This window comes from Labeo rohita, chromosome 15 (assembly GCF_022985175.1).
Source record: "Labeo rohita strain BAU-BD-2019 chromosome 15, IGBB_LRoh.1.0, whole genome shotgun sequence".
In the NCBI taxonomy this organism is placed as follows: Eukaryota; Metazoa; Chordata; class Actinopteri; order Cypriniformes; family Cyprinidae; genus Labeo; species Labeo rohita.
This window is the reverse complement of record NC_066883.1, coordinates 38592936-38613289: the sequence shown is the minus strand read 5'-3', so window position 1 is coordinate 38613289 and position 20354 is coordinate 38592936. Positions and strand designations below refer to the sequence as shown.

General features: G+C 42.0%; 3 protein-coding genes across 6 annotated transcripts in view; 2 read left to right on the top strand and 1 right to left on the bottom strand.

The window, feature by feature from the left end:
* sik3 (SIK family kinase 3) overlaps positions 1-4620 on the bottom strand; it is a 28871-nt gene extending 24251 nt beyond the window's left edge. For all 3 annotated transcript variants that reach the window (XM_051129684.1, XM_051129682.1, XM_051129683.1), the window contains exon 1: positions 4367-4620. In XM_051129684.1, coding sequence (XP_050985641.1) covers positions 4367-4615 — 249 coding nt within the window. In that variant the 5' untranslated portion in view covers positions 4616-4620. The remainder of the gene's footprint in view (positions 1-4366) is intronic.
* A 682-nt stretch (positions 4621-5302) lies between these two features.
* Positions 5303-8160, top strand: LOC127177417 (platelet-activating factor acetylhydrolase IB subunit alpha2). Its single transcript, XM_051129691.1, has 6 exons — positions 5303-5470; positions 5917-5983; positions 6140-6229; positions 6341-6457; positions 6531-6653; positions 6724-8160. Exons 2-6 carry the CDS (start codon positions 5918-5920, stop codon positions 6985-6987), a joined length of 660 nt encoding a protein of 219 aa, XP_050985648.1. The 5' UTR covers positions 5303-5470; position 5917; the 3' UTR covers positions 6988-8160.
* Positions 8161-8400: 240 nt separating this feature from the next.
* sidt2 (SID1 transmembrane family, member 2) lies at positions 8401-19672 on the top strand. 2 transcript variants are annotated; one of them, XM_051129685.1, is made up of 28 exons: positions 8401-8672; positions 9669-9891; positions 9985-10106; positions 11325-11489; positions 11714-11759; positions 12625-12726; positions 12829-12912; positions 13280-13379; positions 13496-13561; positions 13642-13735; positions 14269-14324; positions 14475-14486; positions 14883-14921; positions 15000-15077; positions 15600-15715; positions 15792-15865; positions 15954-16020; positions 16106-16179; positions 16288-16411; positions 16520-16637; positions 16937-17073; positions 17276-17384; positions 17470-17546; positions 17630-17676; positions 17755-17860; positions 18083-18193; positions 18945-19058; positions 19144-19672. In XM_051129685.1, exons 2-28 carry the CDS (start codon positions 9694-9696, stop codon positions 19204-19206), a joined length of 2499 nt encoding a protein of 832 aa, XP_050985642.1. In that variant the 5' UTR covers positions 8401-8672; positions 9669-9693; the 3' UTR covers positions 19207-19672. The 2 variants fall into 2 exon arrangements, with proteins under 2 accessions (XP_050985642.1, XP_050985643.1); XM_051129686.1 differs by lacking the exon at positions 14475-14486 and having other exon boundaries at positions 8402-8672.
* Positions 19673-20354: the final 682 nt, after the last annotated feature.

Below are 20354 nucleotides of genomic sequence, written 5' to 3'. Positions count from 1 at the left end.
CATCAGCGGTTTAACTGTAATGTTATGAAGCCACTAGAATACTTTAAGTGCGTCTCAGTCTCCGCCAGCATTCACGACAGCAGCATCACACGCATGCATCACGACACTCCCGAGAACGCACGTCAAAGACTGACACGGAAGAGAAGAAATTTCGAACGAAGATGTTATTTTTGTTTTCTTTGTGCACAAAAAGTATTCTCATATCTTCATAACATCACGGTCAAAGCACTGATGTCACATACTTTTATCAGTGTCCTCACTAACTTTCTGTGCCATAAAACGTTTCAGTTGCATTGCTGTCTGTGCTGGGTCAGAGAGCTCCAGTGTTGCCAAGTGCGTGGTTTTCCTGCAGAACTGAGCTACTTTAACGCTGTTGCCAAGGGTTGTTTTTAATGTCCGCTGGTTGAAGCAACCCCAATAACATTATATTTAGCCCCTGGAGTACGAATTTACCAGGGGAACCCCGACAAAAAAACGTGTATTTTATCCCCTGGAATGTGATTTATAACAGGGGACCCCCCTCAAAACGCGACTGGGTTAGTTTTGAGTAGCAATTGGATGGGTTTTGTTGAGAAAACCTGGCAACCCTGGAGAGCTCTCGGATTTCATCAAAAATATCTTAATTTGTGTTCTGAAGATGAACGAAGGCCTTACGGGTTTGGAACAACAGGAGGGTGAGTAATTAATGACAGAATTCGTATTTTTGGGTGAACTATCACTTTACCATAGAAAAGCAATGGAGAAGCAGAAATCTGTGCTGAGCTACTACTGTACGCCTGATATCTGATGTTTGATGATGCTGACAGACCGAAAGCTGCTGCCGTTTTACTGTTACTAATCATTATTACTGCTGTTATACTTTTTCAGTTGACCTACAAAACTGCATGTCTACATTTTAAACAAAATCTTATTTTATTTCTGATCATTTAGGATGGATCTAAGTGTGTTGAATCAGTGAAACATTCTGGGAAACAAATTGTGAATTTATTTTTTGCAATATCACCCAGCACCACAATGCATGAGGATCTCCTGAGCATCTCAAAGTAACTCCTGAACCACAAATCATACAAACATCATCAAATCCAGTGACTGATTTTTCTTGGGCATCAGCATGAAGTGCAGAGAACTTCTAAACACAGCTGTGGCTTGGAAAGGGCTGGTTTTCCTAACTCCTGAGAAATAACAGAATGCAAATCAATCAGATTGATCTCAACGTTTTGAAAAAGATCCTCTCATTTTGTGTGCAATATGCATCAGACGCCTCATAAAGCGTCCACAGGACACACGCAGCGTAACAGCAGATCCACACCGGGACGCTCGCGACCATGTTCTAGTGACGAGACAGAACTCCGAACAACCCAAAATATAAAGTGCCATCATCACAAAAATCATCAACTCCAACAACTTTAACACGCGTCAGAGCCCAATTCAACTAGATGAAGTTGAGTCTGACAAACCCAAGATTATGGTTCCCTGCCACAACTAACCAATCGCAAGATATCTGAGATACGGCGATAGATTCAGATCACATCAAAACATCCCATTCACACTGAGATTCACACAGACTATAGTCAGATCTGCTTGTGTTGGATGTGCAGCTACACGACCGTTCGACAATCTAGAATCAGTATGATTTGTTTATTTAATGAATGCTTTTATTCATCAAGGATGCATTAAATTGATCAAAAGTGACAGTAAACACATTTACAATGTTGCAAATGATTTGTATTTCAAATAAATATTGTTCTTTTGAACTTTCTATTCCACAAAAATATTGTGCAGCACAACTGTTTTCAACATTGCTAATGATCAGAAATGTTTGTTGAGCAGCAAATCAGTATATTAGAATGATTTCTGCAGGATCATGTGACACTGAAGACTGGAGTAATGATGCTGAAAATTCAGCTGCGCATCACAGAAATAAATTACATCTGAAAAGTTATTCGCATATAAAACAGCTGTTATGAATTGCAAAACTATTTCACTATTTTTACTGTATTTTTGATCAAATAAATGCAGTCTTGGTGAGCAGGAGAGATGTCGTGTTCACAACATCAACACAAACAGTCAAGAGTTCTGAATCTTGTCATAATCGTGCAGCTCTGCTTCAAGTCAACAGGCAGATTCTGAAATTCATAACATGATGGTAAAATATTTTGTGCATCTCACAGATGTACCTATGAAATGCGTGACCATCAAATGCAACTGCACATTTCATATTTGGGTTTGCATTTTGTGTATAAAACGTGAATGAATATACAATAAGCCTCATTCATGTCAAATGTATGTGAATCATAAATTGATTCTTGTGTAAAGTGCTGCACTGAAAATGATCTACAAAAGATTTTACGAATGATTTAAATTCTAAAACTAAAGTATATAAGAGAGATAAACAAGTAGGCTGAATCAAAAGTCAATAATATACATTCTAGTTCAGGTTTTGGCTCAGTGCATCCATATTTTAACATTTTAAGGTCGTCAACTAGTTGTTTCTGCAATGCACATTCAAAGCTGCACTGCATTGTGGGAAACGGCTGTGGAGTGAAATACATCAGGACAGATGATGCTCAAACTAAGGACACTGTGAAACACGTATGGGTTCACATGTCATACGTGACGCACACGATTGCGGTCATATCACGTGAACAGCTTCAACACAATCACACTGACAACAAACAAAACACCTGTCGGGCACTTAATGTTCATTAAACACAATACATCACACTTCTGTTCCAGTGCAGATCGAAATGACAGCATATCATCCTGCTCACCGTATGAGAGAATATCCAGTGCATCACACACACACACACACACACACACACACACACACAAATGAACAGAGGTAACACACAACAACACACGACACAAGATTCACCGAAAACACGTGATATGATCCACTGTGTGTGTGTGTATATCAAAGCAAGCGATCAGTGCGAATACCAAAACATGAATATTCACTGCAGCGTCAGGTGGAGAAACGCATCAAACATCGACTCATACTCGTTCGGGTTTTCAAAGGATACCGATATCTAGAGATCAGTGTGGCTGATATTACATAACGCTATTGTTGAGATTATGTGATGATACTACACACAATATGAACTCTAAATCTGTGTGCATCCACTGACATCAGCAGATTATAGGACCACACACTGCTAATCAAACCGACGCCGTATCAGCCGATGAAAACCCCAAAATCATCAGCGGATGAGTCCAGCGCTCACATTCATGCACTGAGCAGATGCTTTTATGCGTTTCTCACATGAAGCTGCACACACAGCAGCGCTCCTGATCGAGTAACGCCGTGTTAACGACTCATCGCAGCTCAAGTGTGCGTGTGTTTTACGCTGAACATCATGACGAGCAGATGCCCTGCGCTGACGTACGCCGCTCCGTCACCGGCCTATTAGAGCCCTTAAGATGAGTTAAAACTGGGGGAATCCTGACGCTGACCTGCAGTGATCCAGAGCAAACCAGGACACACACACACACACACACACACATGTACGTCACTCCAGCAAATGACAGATTTGAACCCAAACACACTGAAGATCCAGCATGAGCAAAGCACACAGCTGCCCACATGACACCCACACTGTACAAACACACACACACAGACGAACAAAGATCAACACTAAACACACAAACATGTGTATGAACACACTCCTGATTATTCTGAACACACATCAAACCTCTTCACAAGCACTGAGAATCATCACAGATCAGACAGCCATTGGGACCCCTGTCTATCCCACTGTCTACCCATTTATCTATTGATCCAGTTCAATTCAAAGGAGTTTTATTGACATTGACTTGTACAGTATTGCCAAAGCATTTAAGCACTGAACAACATGATTATGTAACACATAAACAAAAATAAACCCATAAATACAAAACATTCTCTGCTTGTCAGTCTTAATCTCTATCTACCTGTCTAACTCTCTTTCTCAATCCATATCTCTCTCTATTTCTATATCTCTGTCTGTCTATCTCTCTCCTCCCACAACAGCATCACTGCTGCAATAATACAACATGGATTACTGTTAACCAACCCACATTTACACACACACACTGCCATCTACACACTCCCTCACGCGAGACACACACGCTCCACATATGCGCAATCTAAACACGTATACAATCCATACGCAACACACACACGCGCGCGCATCTATACACAATCCATACACAATTTTCACAGGCACGCGCGCGAGCGAGGAGCGAGGGCAGGCCGCATCAGAGTGTGTGTGTGTGTGTGAGTGTGTGAGTGTGTGCGTGTGTGCGTGTGTGCGGTCGGTGTCTCCGCTGGTCGGTGCGCGGATGGGCCGCGCGGCGCGTCCGACGCGGCGACGCCAGTGTCGCTCACCTTGGCTTTGGTGATGATGTGCGTGGCGAGTTTGACCACGGCGAAATTGCCCTTCCCGATGGTCCGCTCCATCTCATAGTAGCCGACGCGCACGGGGGGCGGGCGGCCGACGCCCGCGACGCCCGCGACGCCCGCGGCGGCGGCTCGGTTCGCGTTCGGGTGGTGTATGGAGGCGGCGGGCTGCGCTCGCTCGCGGTTCGGGTGCGGAATCCCGGCGGCGGCGGCAGCCCCGCTCGACACGGCCGCCATCTTCTGCCCTCTCTGCGGGAACAACAAGCGAGGACGCGCAGCGCGCTCTCCGGACACGCCCCCGCCGTGCGTCAGGACGCGAGCGCCGCCCCTTTGCGCAGCGCCCTCTCATGGATGTCGCCGTGGCAACCGATCATAGCGTAACAATGACTTCATTGCCTGCGCGAGCGCGTGCCGCGGTCGCCTTGGCGACAGGACGTGCGCGCGCGCGTGTGTTTATTATATTCCTCAGATCTGTCGCTGCTGTCTGCGCGAATGCGCTGAGGAAACTATTGCCATGACAACAAGAAGTTCCCTGCATAACCCCCCCCACACACCCCACCCACCCCCTTCCAACCGGAAACGCGCTCGGAGACAGGAATGTGGGAACCGTGAATGCGCAACTCCTCGTGAACGAGCCTCAGAGCATGCGCTTCCATGTGTCTATCTACCTCTATTATAGCTGCATTATACAGTAATTTTTACTGTACAGTGCAAATAAAAACACACAGATTTGATGATGTAATAAGATGCTAGAGCTATTCATATAAGTGATCATTATTTCAGAATGAACTGTGGAATTTAAACTTATTCAGTGTCTGATGCTTCAAACTGATTCATTTGCGTAACATCTACAGGATATGAAGAACACACACACACACACACACAGATGCTGCTCTGACCTCTCTCTCTCTCTCTCTCTCTCGTGATCAGTGTTGTGTGCTGACGTCAGCGGAAGAGGCGGGGCGTCTGCGTCAGCGCACGGTGGTTCTTCATAAACGCGGAAGTGAGCTTTTCTGTGTGAAATAAACATAAATCAACAGTCACACATAAACACTCTTACAGAGGTCTGTGGAGGAGAGCTTCGCCACACAGGTGTGTGTGTTAGTAACTTCATTATCTAGTTCTTACACAGTTTCTGCTGCTCACTTGAGTGTGAACAAACCTGTTACAGTCAGACAGAATGAGCAGTGGGTTAGTCTAGTTCAGGAGTATGACTAACTACTTTTGTTAAACCTATTAAACAGGGACTTAAAACAGCTGTCAAAAGGTGAAATAATCACAATTTCTGTAGGAATGATCTTTCACAGGGTTGTGTGACTAATCATATACGTGTGTGTGGGTTCATATGACAGCTGGGAAACACTGGTTTACTGGTCAAAGATCTAGTCTAGGACTGAAAGGTTGTGGGATCAAACCCATCACATTGAGCTGATGATACTGCAGCACTGCTGCTCAGACGTGACCTGAACGACTTTACATACATCTGATAAATGACACGAGTTAGTTTGCATGTTTATAGTGTGTGTGTGTGTGTGTAGGATGAATCCTGCTGCTCAGCCTCTCCCCGTGCAGGACGTCCAGGGTGACGCGCGCTGGATCTCACAGGTAAAACTAGAGCTTCTCACTGAATACCTGGATTCTCAGTGATCGTGATCCTTACAGTGGCTCCAGCATGACTACAGGAGTGTGTTTCTGTAGTCAGGAGATTAGTGAGCAAACGCACCGTTTGGTTTAAATGCATCTGATTTGAACATGTTTCAGCACGAGCGCTTCGTTCAGGAGTGTAAGGACGCAGAACCCGAAGTGCTGTTTATCGGAGACTCCATGGTTCAGCTGATGCAACAACACGAGGTAACGCAGGCCACACGACACCTCGGCTGCTTTTAGATGAAATTGGCTGGATCTCACTAATAGTTTAGTGCAAAAGAATCTCCTGATGCTGTAGTGTTTCTGCTCTCTCAGGTCTGGAAGGATCTGTTCTCTCCGCTGCACGCGCTCAACTTCGGTCTGGCTGGAGACACGACCTGTAACGTTCTCTGGAGGATGCAGAACGGAGAGCTGCAGAACATCCAGCCGAAGGTGGGTGCTCAGAGCACAGGAAGTGACATCACGAGCAGCAGAGCTCTCTGTAATGTGTGCGTGTCGCCACCAGGTGGTGGTTCTGTGGGTCGGCACCAATAATCACCAGCACACGGCGGAGCAGGTGGCAGGAGGAGTGACGGCCATCACGCAGTTCCTCATCTCACAGCTCCCTCGCGCCAAAATCGTCGTGCTGGTACGTACACGAGTGTGCGATTGTATGAATGATGACACACACACACTGACTCTCTGCGTGTCATTCTCAGGGTCTTCTTCCTCGCGGAGAACATCAGAACCCGTTACGCGAGAAGAACGCGGCGGTGAACGAGTTGCTGCGCTCGTCGGTGGCGCGGCTCGGCCCGGCTCAGTTTCTGGACGTCAGTGCCGAGTTCGTTCAATCAGATGGAAGCATCTCAAAACATGACATGTTTGACTTCCTGCATCTGACAGCGGCTGGGTATCAAACTCTCAGCAAACCTCTGCACGACCTTTTGCTGCAGATACTGGAGGAAACCACAGCTGCTAAATAGACTTGTGTCAGCACGCTGCACACATACACAGCCGTGTTTGTGTACAAAATCAAGCCTCTTTCTCTTCTCTGGCATGAGGAAAGCATCAGTATAAATATATTTTCTCTTCCTCCAATTGTTGTTACTGTAACATATGTAAACATAACCATGTTAAAAATGCTTTACAATAATAAAATATGAAATAAACACTTTTAAATGTGAGAACTGTATTGGCGGTTAGTATCGCATTCATATGATTCACTGCTTTTATTGATGAATTGTGTATTTAGTGTAGTGCTCTCAAACGATTCATTGCGATTAATCACATCTGAAATTTTTATATATGTGTGTTTACTGTGTGTACTTATTATGTACAGTTAAAAGTTTTTAAGATTTTAATGTGTTTTAAAGAAGTCACCAAGCCTGCATTAATTTAATCCAAAGTACAGCAAAAGCAGTAATATTGTGAAATATTTTTACTATTTAAAATCACTGCTTTCTGTTTGAATATATTTTAATATGTAATTGATTTCCGTGATCAAAGCTGAATTTTCAGCATTTTTTTAATTATAATTATGTTGAAAACACTTGAGTAGTGTTTTTTCAGGTTTCTTTAATAAATAGAAAGTTCAGAAGAACAGCATTCATCTGAAGTAGAAATGAAAAAAAAAAGTCTTTATCATCACTTTTGATCAATTTAAAGCTTCTTTGCTAAATAAAAGTATTAATTTCTACAATTTCTCCTCTTGCACGCTTTTGAACGGTGTTACAAAAGCTTATTTAGATAAATGGTGATCTTTGGATCTTTCTATTCATCATAGAATCCTGAAAATATGTACTCAATTGTTTAAATACAGATAATAATAAATGTTTGTTGAGCAGCAAATCAGTATATTAGAATGATTTCTGAAGGATCATGTGACACTGAAGACTGGAGTAATGATGCTGAAAATTCAGCTGCACATCACAGAAATCAATTACAGTTTAACAGATATTCACACAGAAAGCAGTGATTTTAAATGGTAAAAAAAAAATATTTCACAATATTACTGCTTTTGCTGTACTTTGGATCAAATAAATACAGCCTTGGTGAGCAGAAGAGACTTCTTTAAAAAACATTAAACATTTTACTGTTCAAAAATGTTTGATTGGTAGTGTATATAAACATACATTTGTCTTTAAAAACCTAATAAAATATGACCTGTATTGTCGGTTAGTATCACATTCATATGAAGTCACTGCTTTTATCGATTAATTGCATATTTGGTGTAAATATATGTGAGCGTCACAGTGCATAAATGAGCTTTAGTGTCAGTTTCAGCTCAGCTGTAAACAAACGACGTCAACGCGAGCGCTCACGTGTCGTTCTGTGCTGCGATTGGCTGTTCCGCAGTGTAACTCCGCCCTCAGCTAATCCAGCGCGACCGCATCTGTTCTAACTAATCGGGAAACGTTTACATGCCGAATAAATATTAAAAGATGAGATCTGCGCCCCATGCAGTTTGCGTAAATCAGTGTGACAGTGAACAGTTTTCTCCCTGCGTTTGCGCGTGTTCATGATGTGTCACATGACGCGTGCGCGGTGACATCACGCGACGCGGCGTCCGGTCAGTATCAACACAACAGCGAGAGCGAGCGGATCGGAACCGACGCAACCGGAGCAGATCGCCTTTCCATCAGTTTAACAGCGGACTGTGTGTGATATGGTGAGCGCTGTCGTGTGTTATGATGTGTTTGTGTCGGATTTACAGCAGTTAAATCATCATGACGAGTTGAACGTCATTCATCTCCAGAACCCGACACTGTTTATGTGCTCATTCTACTATATATACTCACATTTCTCTATATATATGCCTGCGACTACATGGATGTATATGTGTGTGATCTATATATACACGCTTGTGTGATGTGGTGATTGTAGAATTGTAATTGTACAGCCCTTCTTATTACAATTCTACCATATTTTACTATAGTAAAAGTAGTGTGGCTCTTACGGCCTCGGAGACGGGTGAGCATTCTGTAGATTCATATTTTAATAATTTATTATAAAAAATTCCGTTTGAATATAAATGTTCAGACTGTTGTTGCTATCATGATATTGATGACAGAAATCAGTTTTTTTTTATATAAAATATGGAGTCATGAGTTTTGGAATATTGAGATTTATTTAATGTTTTTTGAAAGAAGTCTTTTCTGCTCACCAAAGCTGCATTCATTTTATTCAAATAACCGTTTTCTATTTGAATGCATTTTAAAATCATACTTATTCCAAAAGATTTATATTTTACACGTTTGAATTTTTTTTCATCAAAGAATCCTGAAAAAGGGTATCATGATTTACACAAAAATATTAAGCAGCAACAACTGTTTTCAACACTGGTGGTAATAAGTACTATTATTAATAACTGAGCAGCAAATCAGCATATTAGAATGATTTCTGAAGGATCATGTGACACTGAAGACTGGAGTAATGATGCTGAAATAAATCAGTTGAACAGATATTCACATAGAAAACAGCTGTTTTCAAAACTGTATGTTAAATGAATGCAGCCTTTATGAGACTTCTTCTAAAACCACATCAAAAAAAATCTTAATTATTCCAAACTCTCTGTTGTTCATCTGAAGTATGGTAAGTATGCAGGAACGACATGTCTCACGCGTGTTTCCTGATTCAGACTCACTCTGTTTGTGTTCTGCTTCAGTTCTCAGGCTGATGACGGATCCAGGATGCTGGAGCTCTGCTGCGCGTCTGTCCGGTTTGCTCCGGTCTGGCTGGTCCTGATGCTGGTGTGGTGGCGTCCGGCGGTGTGCGGCGACAACGTGGTCATCCAGAGAGACGCTCAGTTTGACGTGACGTACGACGACACGGTCACCAGCGACAACCAGACCATCTACTCCTACAACCACACCGTCTCCAGAAACAAGGCAGGAGTCCATCAGAACACAGACAGGTTCACGAACATCTAATGCGCTCACAGTTACTCAGTGCGGTACCTTCTGTCTCGGTGTGTCTTTCAGACGGAGGGCGTGCGCGTGTCCGTGGAGCTGCTGTCGGAGAGCGCTCAGAGTCCGGTTCTGTTCGTGGTCCGGCAGAAACAGGCCGTTCTGTCCTTTCAGGTTCCCCTCATCCTCAGAGGCCTGTGAGTATTGCTGTTGCCTAGCAACCCGACATCCCATAATAACCTGATCAAAGTGAGTTCATCAGATGCCAAAAACAACAGCAAACAAACAAGTTGTCAAGGAGCCATCAATATTTACAAGATACAATGTCACTGTATATAATACACAACAACTATATTTTTATATTTATATATATGAATATGTGTGTGTGTGAAGTACTGCTGGAGTCAGATGATAATCAGGTGTCCACGTTTAATTTGGACTCCAGTGTGATGATTTGTTCTTTCATGTGTGAACTTTGATCTTTCAGTTCCTCATAAACTTCTGTTTTTGCACAAGCAGTGCAAATGAAGCAATAAACTCATTTGTATAGTTCTCACACTGGGACAGTTCACCCAAAATTAGAATTCATTCCAGTTAGATGTCGCTCCAAACCTGTATGATTCTTCTGGTGAACAAAGAAGAATGTGGGGAACAAAACAATTGCTGGTCTCCACTGACTTCCATTATAAAAAAATAAATAAAAAATTACAGACTTTACGAGAAACAGTTTGGTGTTCGGCAGAAGAAAGAAATGCATGCAGGTTTGAGGAACAGCTTGAGGAAGCGAATATGCAAAGCATTATATCTTTATTTGTGACCCAAGATCACAAAACCAGTGATAAGGCTTAGTTTTTTGAAATTGAAAGCTGAAATATACTGAAATAAATCAGCTTTCCATTGATGTGTGGTTTGTTAGGATAGGACAATATTTGGCTGAGATACAGCTATTTGAAAATCTGGAATCTGAGGGTGCAAAAAAGTCAGAATTGAGAAAATCACATTTAAAGTTGTCCAAATGAAGTTCTTAGCAATGCATATTACTAATCAAAAATTACGTTTTGATATATTTACGGTAGGAAATTTACAAAACATCTTCATGGAACATGATCTTTACTTAATATCCTAATGATTTTTGGCATGAAAGAAAAATCGATCATTTTGACCCATACAATGTATTGTTGGCTATTGCTACTAATATACCCGTGCTGACTGGTTTTGTGCTCCAGGATCACATTTAAGGATGTTTAAATATTTGAATTGGAAAACCAGATAAAAATACTAGGAAAGATATTAATTTCTTAGTGTGTACCACATTTATTGCATTTATTTCTGCTCTGATTTAAGATCTTATTAGGCCTTAATTAGGATTTTAAGAGCCACAGAAATCCTTTCTGACTGTAATGATGTCTGTGCAGGTATCAGAGGAAGTATCAGTACACGCAGGTGGGCCGTACGCTGTGTCAGCCGCCCACCAAGGCAGTGTCAGAGACGCAGTTCTTCTACGTGGACGTGTCGACGCTGTCCAGCGCTGGGATTCACTATCAGCTGCGCGTCAGTCGTGTGGACAGCTTCACCCTGCAGTGAGTCACTGATCAGAGTTCAGTCGTAATCAGACGGATATCACGATGCCACGCTGATCTGACCCGGTCCAGACTTTGACTGCATCCAGTGACTTGTTCTTGTTTTCTTGGTGAACTGCTGTAAACATGTCCTGAAGCTGGTGATTTAGTTGTTTTAGCGTCAGAAGGGCGTGTGCTCCGATCTGTAGGAATGTCATGCTTTTCTTTTCTCTTTATGTTCACAGGACAGACAAGAAATTCAGCTTCAATGCGACGCCGTCCCAACCACAGGTCCACACACACATTCACTCACTCACTGCGGGCTTTCATGGGTTTACATAGTTTACCTTCTCAGATTCACGGAACTGATTTCAGATCAGATTCCTCCACTGCGGATGAGCGTCGGTGAGTGTTGGAGACGCTGCAGAGCTGATCTCAGAGCAGTCAGTGAATCATCTGGCACTGATGAACATCCTCTGATCTCAGTCCTGCAGCGTCACACACTCACTGCTAGAGGAGTTTAGAGCAGACAGGTGTGTGTGAGAAAGCAAACAGGTGTGTGTTTGACATCCTGCTTCTGAAGGATGTGAATAACAGATGCAGCTAAAGCTGATGTGTGCAGTTACTGTAATGACAGAAGAATCATGATAAATGTGAGTACAGGGCCACACACAGCAGTCGCACATATAGAACACTTGAAGACAGATCAAAGAATCCTGAAAAACACAAATCACAGGTTCCAAAAAAATATCTGGCAGCACAACAGTTTCCAACATTGATCATTCTGATAATAAATCAGCATATGAGAATGATTTCTGAAGGATCATGTGACACTTAAGACTGAAGTAATGATGCTGAAAATTCAGCTTTGCATCACAGAAATAAATTATATTTTAAAGTATATTCAAATAAAAAACATTATTTTATATTGTAATAACATTTTGCAATATTACTATTTTTTCTGTATTTTTAATCAAATAAATGCAGCCTTGATGAGCAGAAGAGACTTCTTTAAAAAACATTACAAGTCTTACTGATCCCAAACTTTTGAGCGGTAGTGTGTATATATAACTAGGTACAAACACACACACAGATCTCCTGCAGTGCTGAAGTCAGTGTAATGACTGTGTGTGTGTGTGTGTGTGTGTGTGTGCAGTTCTTTAAGTACGTGTTTCCTGAAGGTGTGGACACAGTGATTGTGAAGGTGAACTCACAGAATACCTTCCCCTGCTCAGTCATGTCAATACAGGACATCCAGGTGAGAAACACACACACACACACACACACACACACACACGTCATAATCAGTCAAATGTGCATACACTGACATCTGTCTGTCTGTCTCTCTCGGTCTGTCCAGTGTCCAGTTTATGATCTGGATAATAATGTGGCGTTTATTGGAATGTATCAGACTATGACCACCACAGCCGCCATCACAGTGCAGGTAACACACACACACACACACACACACACACACACACACACACACACACACACACACACACACACTTCTATCATCACAAGAGCTTTCCATTGCAAAACTAAGTTTCTATACTAAGCTAATGACATTCTCTGTCGTCTAATCCTCACTGAAACCTGTGTTTAGTATTGTACTCAGGCACTGAGAAAGGTCATGTGAATTAAATATTTGCAGCTTTTAGTAAACCAGTGACTTTTATCTCACATTTAGTCTTGAAATATGTTTATGTGGCTGTTTGACACAGTCGCACCAACACAAATAATCAGTGCATTGTTGTTGTTGTTGTTGTTGTTATTATTATGTGAGGATGTGTATGATCTGTGTGTTTCAGAGGAAGGATTTCCCTAGTAACAGTTTCTATGTGGTGGTGGTGGTGAAGACCGAAGACGAGGCGTGCGGAGGACCGCTGCGATTCTACCCGCTCTTACCCGGTTAGTTCAACTATTCAGAGCACAGTATTACTCTACTGCAGCCAATCAAAGCACACCGTTACTCTGTTGCAGCCAATCAGAATCCGTGTTTGATGTAATTGTGTGTGTTTTCTCAGATGAGCTGCTGGATGCTGGGAATCGCAGTAAAACGCTGGATGTAGTTGTTTCTCCTGCTATTAACTGTGAGCTGCACACTACACGTTCCATCAGTCGTTCATTCATCTGTCCATCAGTTCATTGGCTCATTCTGTCTGTTCTCTAGCGGAGGTGTATGTGATGGGGATGCTGTTCTGTCTGGGGATCTTCCTGTCCTTCTATCTGCTCACGTTTCTCGTGGCGTGTTTGGAGAATAAGAGGTAAGCTCTGCCTGTGCTTGAATCGGACATTATGGCGCAGATGCTGCTCTGAATCTGAAACGTAATGCCAGCGACACTCAATACATCCAGTAGTCAGTGGATTTCATGATGTCTGAATTAGGGCTGCACAATTAATCAAATTTCTAATCGTGATTACAATTACAGATGCCACAATTATGTCATCGTCTGAAGGCACAATTACAAAAATTTTGTGTTTTTACACTTACATTATTTTGCTTTCTTAAGATGTGTGTGTGTGAGAGAGAGAGAGAGAGAGAGAGTATGTTTTTCCTACAGGTTCTCTTAAGGGTTTTTTATATTTATAAACAAGAAACTATATAATGTGGCATGCAGTTGCTTCAAACTATGGTGTAAAGCTTTTCAAAGCATCATTTAATGTCAAATTTGATAATCGTAATTAATAAACGCAATTAAAATTTCAAGGGAATAATCGACAGTTATGATTTTTGTCATAATCGTGCAGCCCTAGTTTGAATATTCAATGACAGCCAATCACATTATCTCATTCTCAGGATGAACAGGAAGAGGGAGGGGCTTCTGAACACTGACACCTCACCTGCAGAGACAGGTAACCAATCACACAGCTGTAGAAATTAGCAGTGATTCATGAACTCATCTGGATTATTTATCAATGTCTTTAATGTAATGAGTGACTTTGTTAAAATGTTTATCCTTTTATTTTCTATTCTCTTTTTGGCATCTTTGTGTGTGTGTTTAGCATCTCTCTTGGGTAAGATCTGTGTGTGATTTATTTGCATGCTGTCTCTCACCGTGTGTGTGTGTGTGTGATATGACACTTCCTGCTTTCATTTGCTCTCAAACTCTCTCTCTCTGTATGGTAATTATCTGTTCACATCTGTAGTTGTGACATCACTAAACTAACCCAAACACTAACCCGCTCCTGTTTAGAAGTGAATAGTAGCATCTTTCATCTCAGCTTTGGGCATGAAGACCTCATTTACATGCTGAACGATGTAGTGATCTCTATAGAAAGAAACATGAATGCCAGTAGTGTCTGCAATATTAAAGACTATTATACTAGCTGTTGAGATCAGTTCTGTGTGGATTATGTGTAAAACATCTACATCACACACACACCGCATTTAACCCACTGTTTATGTTTCAGGAAAGGCTCCAGTCTCTCCGTGTGAATACGGTTCATTTGGTGAGTGAGTGAAAGTTTTCATTCAGACGGATTGTTTCTGCGTCAGATGTGTTGTAATCTGTCTGTCTGTTTCTCTAGCTGATAACGGCAGCACATTGAGCTCCGAAGCGGTTACTGACAGTTTAGCATCAGCCGATGGGAACTACGGATACATGGGTACAAACAGACACACACACAAACACAAAGTATATTCATGTTATGTTGGCAGTTCATTGCCCTCTCATTGGCTGTCTGATGTGCTCTGCTTTCTGATTGGTTTATTTTTACCACTTAGGATTGGAGGCTTTTAAACGGCGAATAATCACAGCACATCACGTAGCCATCCGCATTGGTGACACGCCCACTTTATAAATCAGCCAATCAGCACCTACATATCAATTCCCACCCAATTCTAAAACAAAATCCACAAATATTGGTCCGATGTCCTGAGAAACACTGGAAATGATAATTTCTCTAATTGTATTCGCAGTAATTTTTATTTAAATGAACACGAGTTATGAGGTTTTGTTCCACTCCAAATAAAAATGTCTATTAAATGCATCAATGCAAAGGAGTAAATCAAGTGGCCAAAATTTTGCATGAAAAGTCTGTTGAATGCTGTGATGAACAAAGTCAGCATCTATTTCAGAAATTCCTTCAGTGATCCGTCCATAACGAGCGTTGTGTTTTCTGTTTCAGAGCGTTCCTTAGAGAGTGTCGGCCGCAGTCGTCAAGAGTCTCTGAGTTCAGTAGAAGAGGACGATTACGACACGCTGGCCGACATCGACTCTGACAAAAACATCGTCCGTACAAAGGTGCGTGAACTACTGACAAACACCGCTGAACTGTGTTTACGTTTATTTACTGACTGTGATTCTCTGTCCTTCACAGAAGTTCCTGTGCGTCTCTGATCTCGCTCGTAAAGACAAACGCGTCCTCAGCAAGAAATACCAGATCTACTTCTGGTGAGTCTCAAACACACGGGTCAGGACAGGAAGCGCATGTGTTTGTCTTATACATCCAGTGATTGCGACGTGTGTGTTTTCTCTATAGGAACATCGCTACGATCGCCGTGTTTTACGCTCTTCCTGTCATTCAGCTGGTTATCACCTATCAGACGGTATGAAATCCCTGTTTCTGTCTCACGCTGTCCATGTTCTGTCTCGACTGGACTGTAATGTCTTTTATAATGTATTTTCTGACAGGTTGTAAATGTCACAGGAAACCAAGACATCTGCTATTATAACTTCCTGTGTGCACACCCTCTTGGAGCTCTAAGGTGTGTGTTTGTGCATTCTTCAGACATTCTGGAAGTGGTTAGTGGATACTAAACAGTCTAATAGCATGACGAGATCTGCCGTAAATGTGAGTGTTTTGACGTTTTCAGCTCCTTCAATAACATCCTGAGTAACCTGGGTTATGTGATGCTGGGGCTGCTCTTCCTGCTCATCGTCCTACAGAGGGACATCCTTCATAACCGCGCTCTGGAACGCAACGAAAACACTGCGCTGGTGAGAACCGTCCGAATCCGTCTGAACGACTGACACACAAACAGAAGCTTCGTATCCACTCACAACTCTCTGCGACACTTCTGACACAGGCTGTGGTTTGTCTTTCAGGAGTGTGGTATTCCCAAGCACTTCGGCCTGTATTATGCGATGGGCACTGCTCTGATGATGGAGGGGCTGCTCAGCGCCTGTTACCACGTCTGTCCGAACTACACCAACTTCCAGTTCGGTGAGTGTGATGACGTTCAACATTGCTAATAATCATAAATGTTTGTTGAGCAGCAAATATCAGAATGATTTCTGAAGGATCATGTGACACTGAAGACTGGAGTAATGATGCTGAAAATTCAGCTGCACATCACAGAAATCAGTTTAACACATATATTACATTGTAATAATATTTCACAGTTTTTACTGTATTGTTGATCAAATAAATGCAGCCTTCTTTCAGAAATTTGTGGTTGCATTCATAATAAAGATAATAAAGTTTCTGAATCTCTGATCTAACATATTGAATGTGTGTTTCAGACACGTCGTTCATGTATATGATTGCTGGATTGTGTATGTTGAAGCTGTATCAGAAGAGACACCCAGACATCAACGCCAGTGCGTACTCTGCTTACGCATGTCTGGCTGCCGTCATATTCTTCTCTGTGCTGGGAGTGGTGAGAGCTTACACACACACACACACACTCACACATCTGTATTCAGGTGTTTAATCTCATAAATCCTCCAAACCATGTTCACATTTCAGTCTAATCGTGTGTAAGTGTGAGGGTTGGTTTAGGGGTCAAAGGTCAGTTAGGACATCGAAACTGATAAAAATGTTTCTGAGATGAGTCAAACCTGTGTGTATGTGTGTCTCAGGTGTTTGGAAAGGGTAACACAGTGTTCTGGATCGTTTTCTCTATCATACACATTCTGGCCACACTGCTGCTGAGCACACAGCTCTACTACATGGGCCGCTGGAGACTCGGTGAGTCACAAACGCACTCAAACTCACACATACACACACTCAAACACTCACTCACGCTCAAACATGTGATGTGTGTTCGTTTCAGATTCAGGGATCTTACGCAGGATGTTGTATGTGATCTACACTGACTGTATTCGGCAGTGCAGCGGACCCATGTACATTGTGAGTACACACACACACACACTCTCACACATGCAGCTGTCACAGTGAATCTGTCTGTTTGACGTGTGTGTTTGTGTCTATAGGATCGGATGGTTCTGCTGGTGATGGGAAACATTGTCAACTGGTCACTGTGAGTAACACTGATCATCTCACGTCTCTTTCAATCACATGATTTGAGCACATGTGTGACGTGTGTGTTTTTTTGTAGGGCGGCGTACGGCCTCATCAAGCGACCCAACGACTTCGCCTCGTACTTGCTGGCCATCGCCATCTGTAATCTGCTGCTCTATTTCGCCTTTTACATCATAATGAAGGTGCTGCTCTCATTATGACATCATCAGATACTCATACCACTTCAGTTCTTCAGATCCGATCCCGACTGACGGTGGCCCTCGAGGGCCGGATCTAAAGAACTGTCCTGTGTTTTCTGTGAGAAGAGCTTGTGCTCCAGATTTTGAACTCATTCAGATGAATTTGAGTTTTAGTCTAATTAAGATGTGTTTATTTTTGACCTGATTTAACTGTTCTGTGTGCAGCTGCGCAGCGGTGAGCGAATCCAGTGTCTGGCTCTGGTGTGTATTCTCTTCACCGCTGTGGTCTGGGGATTTGCTCTGTTCTTCTTTTTTCAGGGTCTCAGTACATGGCAGGTGAGTCAAACACACACACAGCAACTTCACCCCTTTTGTCCTTGAATGTTATTTAAGTATGCATTACTCTTATAAAATTAACATTTTTATTCATCAAGTCTGCATTAAATTGATCAAAAGTGAGAGTAAAGTTAGGGTGTGTTTATAATGTTTCAAAAGATTTCTATGTCAAATAAATGCTGTTCTTTTGAACTTTCTATTCATCTGTGAATCCTAAAAAAATCATATGTATGATGGTTTCCACAAAAATATTGTGCAACAACTGTTTTCAACATTCAACGGAAATGTTTGTTGATCAGCAGATCAGCATATGAGAATGATTTCTGCAGGATCATGTGACTCTGAAGACTGGAGTAATGATGCTGAAAATTCAGCTGCGCATCACAGGAATCAATTACAGTTTAACAGATATTCACATAGAAAACAGATGTTTTACATTAGAATAATATTTTACTATTTTACTGTATTTTTTTTAATCAAATAAATGCAGCTTTGATGAGTAGAAGAGACTTCTTTTTATAGGTTTTTGGTTGCATTCAGTGTTTAACTTGCTACTTGCCAGTGGCTGACGAATGGAAAAGATTTACCAGCTGTAAAATCACTGGCGTTTGGGATTACTTATAGTTATTCTGTTTATTGGGCTGGTCACTGTATTCACAAGCTCAGGTTCCCATTGGTTAAATAAAGTCATCGAGGCTCAGTAACTGCGTTACCTGTGTTCAGTGATGTTGATCAAACTGTGTGTCGCCAGAAAACTCCAGCCGAGTCTCGTGAGCACAACCGTGAGTGTATCCTGCTCTCCTTCTTTGACGATCACGACATCTGGCACTTCCTGTCCTCCATCGCCATGTTCGGATCCTTCCTGGTGAGTCCAAAACATCAGTCAAACTCAAAGACAATTGAAAATCATCATGTCAAATAAACATCCGTTTGTGTGTCTGTGGCCTCAGGTTCTGCTCACTATGGACGACGACCTAGACACGGTTCAACGAGACAAAATCTACGTCTTCTGATGGACAGATATTGAGAGCTTCTGTACTAGCCAATCACAGAGCAGCAACGGGGATGTCGGCCAACGAGAGGCCTCTCTACCTGAAAATGTTTAGCTGCCAGTCAGAGGCAGTGTGGGAGGAGCCTCATACAGGAACTAATGCTGATAGGACAGTGAATGTGCCAGTCAAACTGCCAGAGCTCCTCCCCTCATTGGCACGGTTAATTGCTTAGGACCTGCCCTGCAAATCTCAATGCATTTTTGTACTGGTGGAGTTTGCCTGTTCTCTGCGTTTGTGTCCGTCTGTGGCCTTCTGTGTCTGTGGTTTTGGACCGTGCGGTTCCGACTGTAAATCCGAGCCGAGCTGCTTCACTCATTTAATGATGATTCTGATCTGATGAAATCAACTTTGCACTGTCTTAAAAATACTAATTGTGTTTTTACAGAGTACAAACGGAATGATTACTGAATAAAGACTTTTTACGGTTGTTTTCAGGCGTCTAAATCCATTTTGCTTTATGATGACTGACCATGGACAGCAAACATAAAATGCTAAAAGTTTTCATTAAAAACTTCATTAGAAAGATTAGAAACTCTGATGTGACGTTCTCAGGTTCCCTCGTGACCACAATCAACCCATCACAAACGTACGTCATTCACAAAAGTATTCTGCCATGTACATGTTTAAATAAAACTGATGATGATCATCACATAAAACAATATTAGAGTGGGAATCGGAGACAGCTAGAGATCAGAAATGAGGACCTGTACTGTTTCTGCATAATCCCATTATGAATTCAACACTTTGATTAATGTAAATCTAATAACCAGTGCATTACCTGCATTCCAAGGCATGTTTTTTTATTCTGCCTTGAAGGAGAAGTCCACTTCCAGAACAACAATTTACAAATAATGTACACACCCCCTTGTCATCCAAGATGTTCATGTCTTTCTGTCTTCAGTCGTAAAGAAATTATGGTTTTTGAGGAAAACATTTTAGGATTTTCTTCATATATTGGACTCGGGGCACCGATTTTGAACGTCCAAAATGTAGTTTAAATGCAGCTTTAAAGGCTCTAAACGATCCCAGCTGAGGAAGAAGGGTCTTATCTAGCGAACGACTGGTCATTTTGTTCAAAAAATTAAAATGTGTATACTTTTTAAGCACAA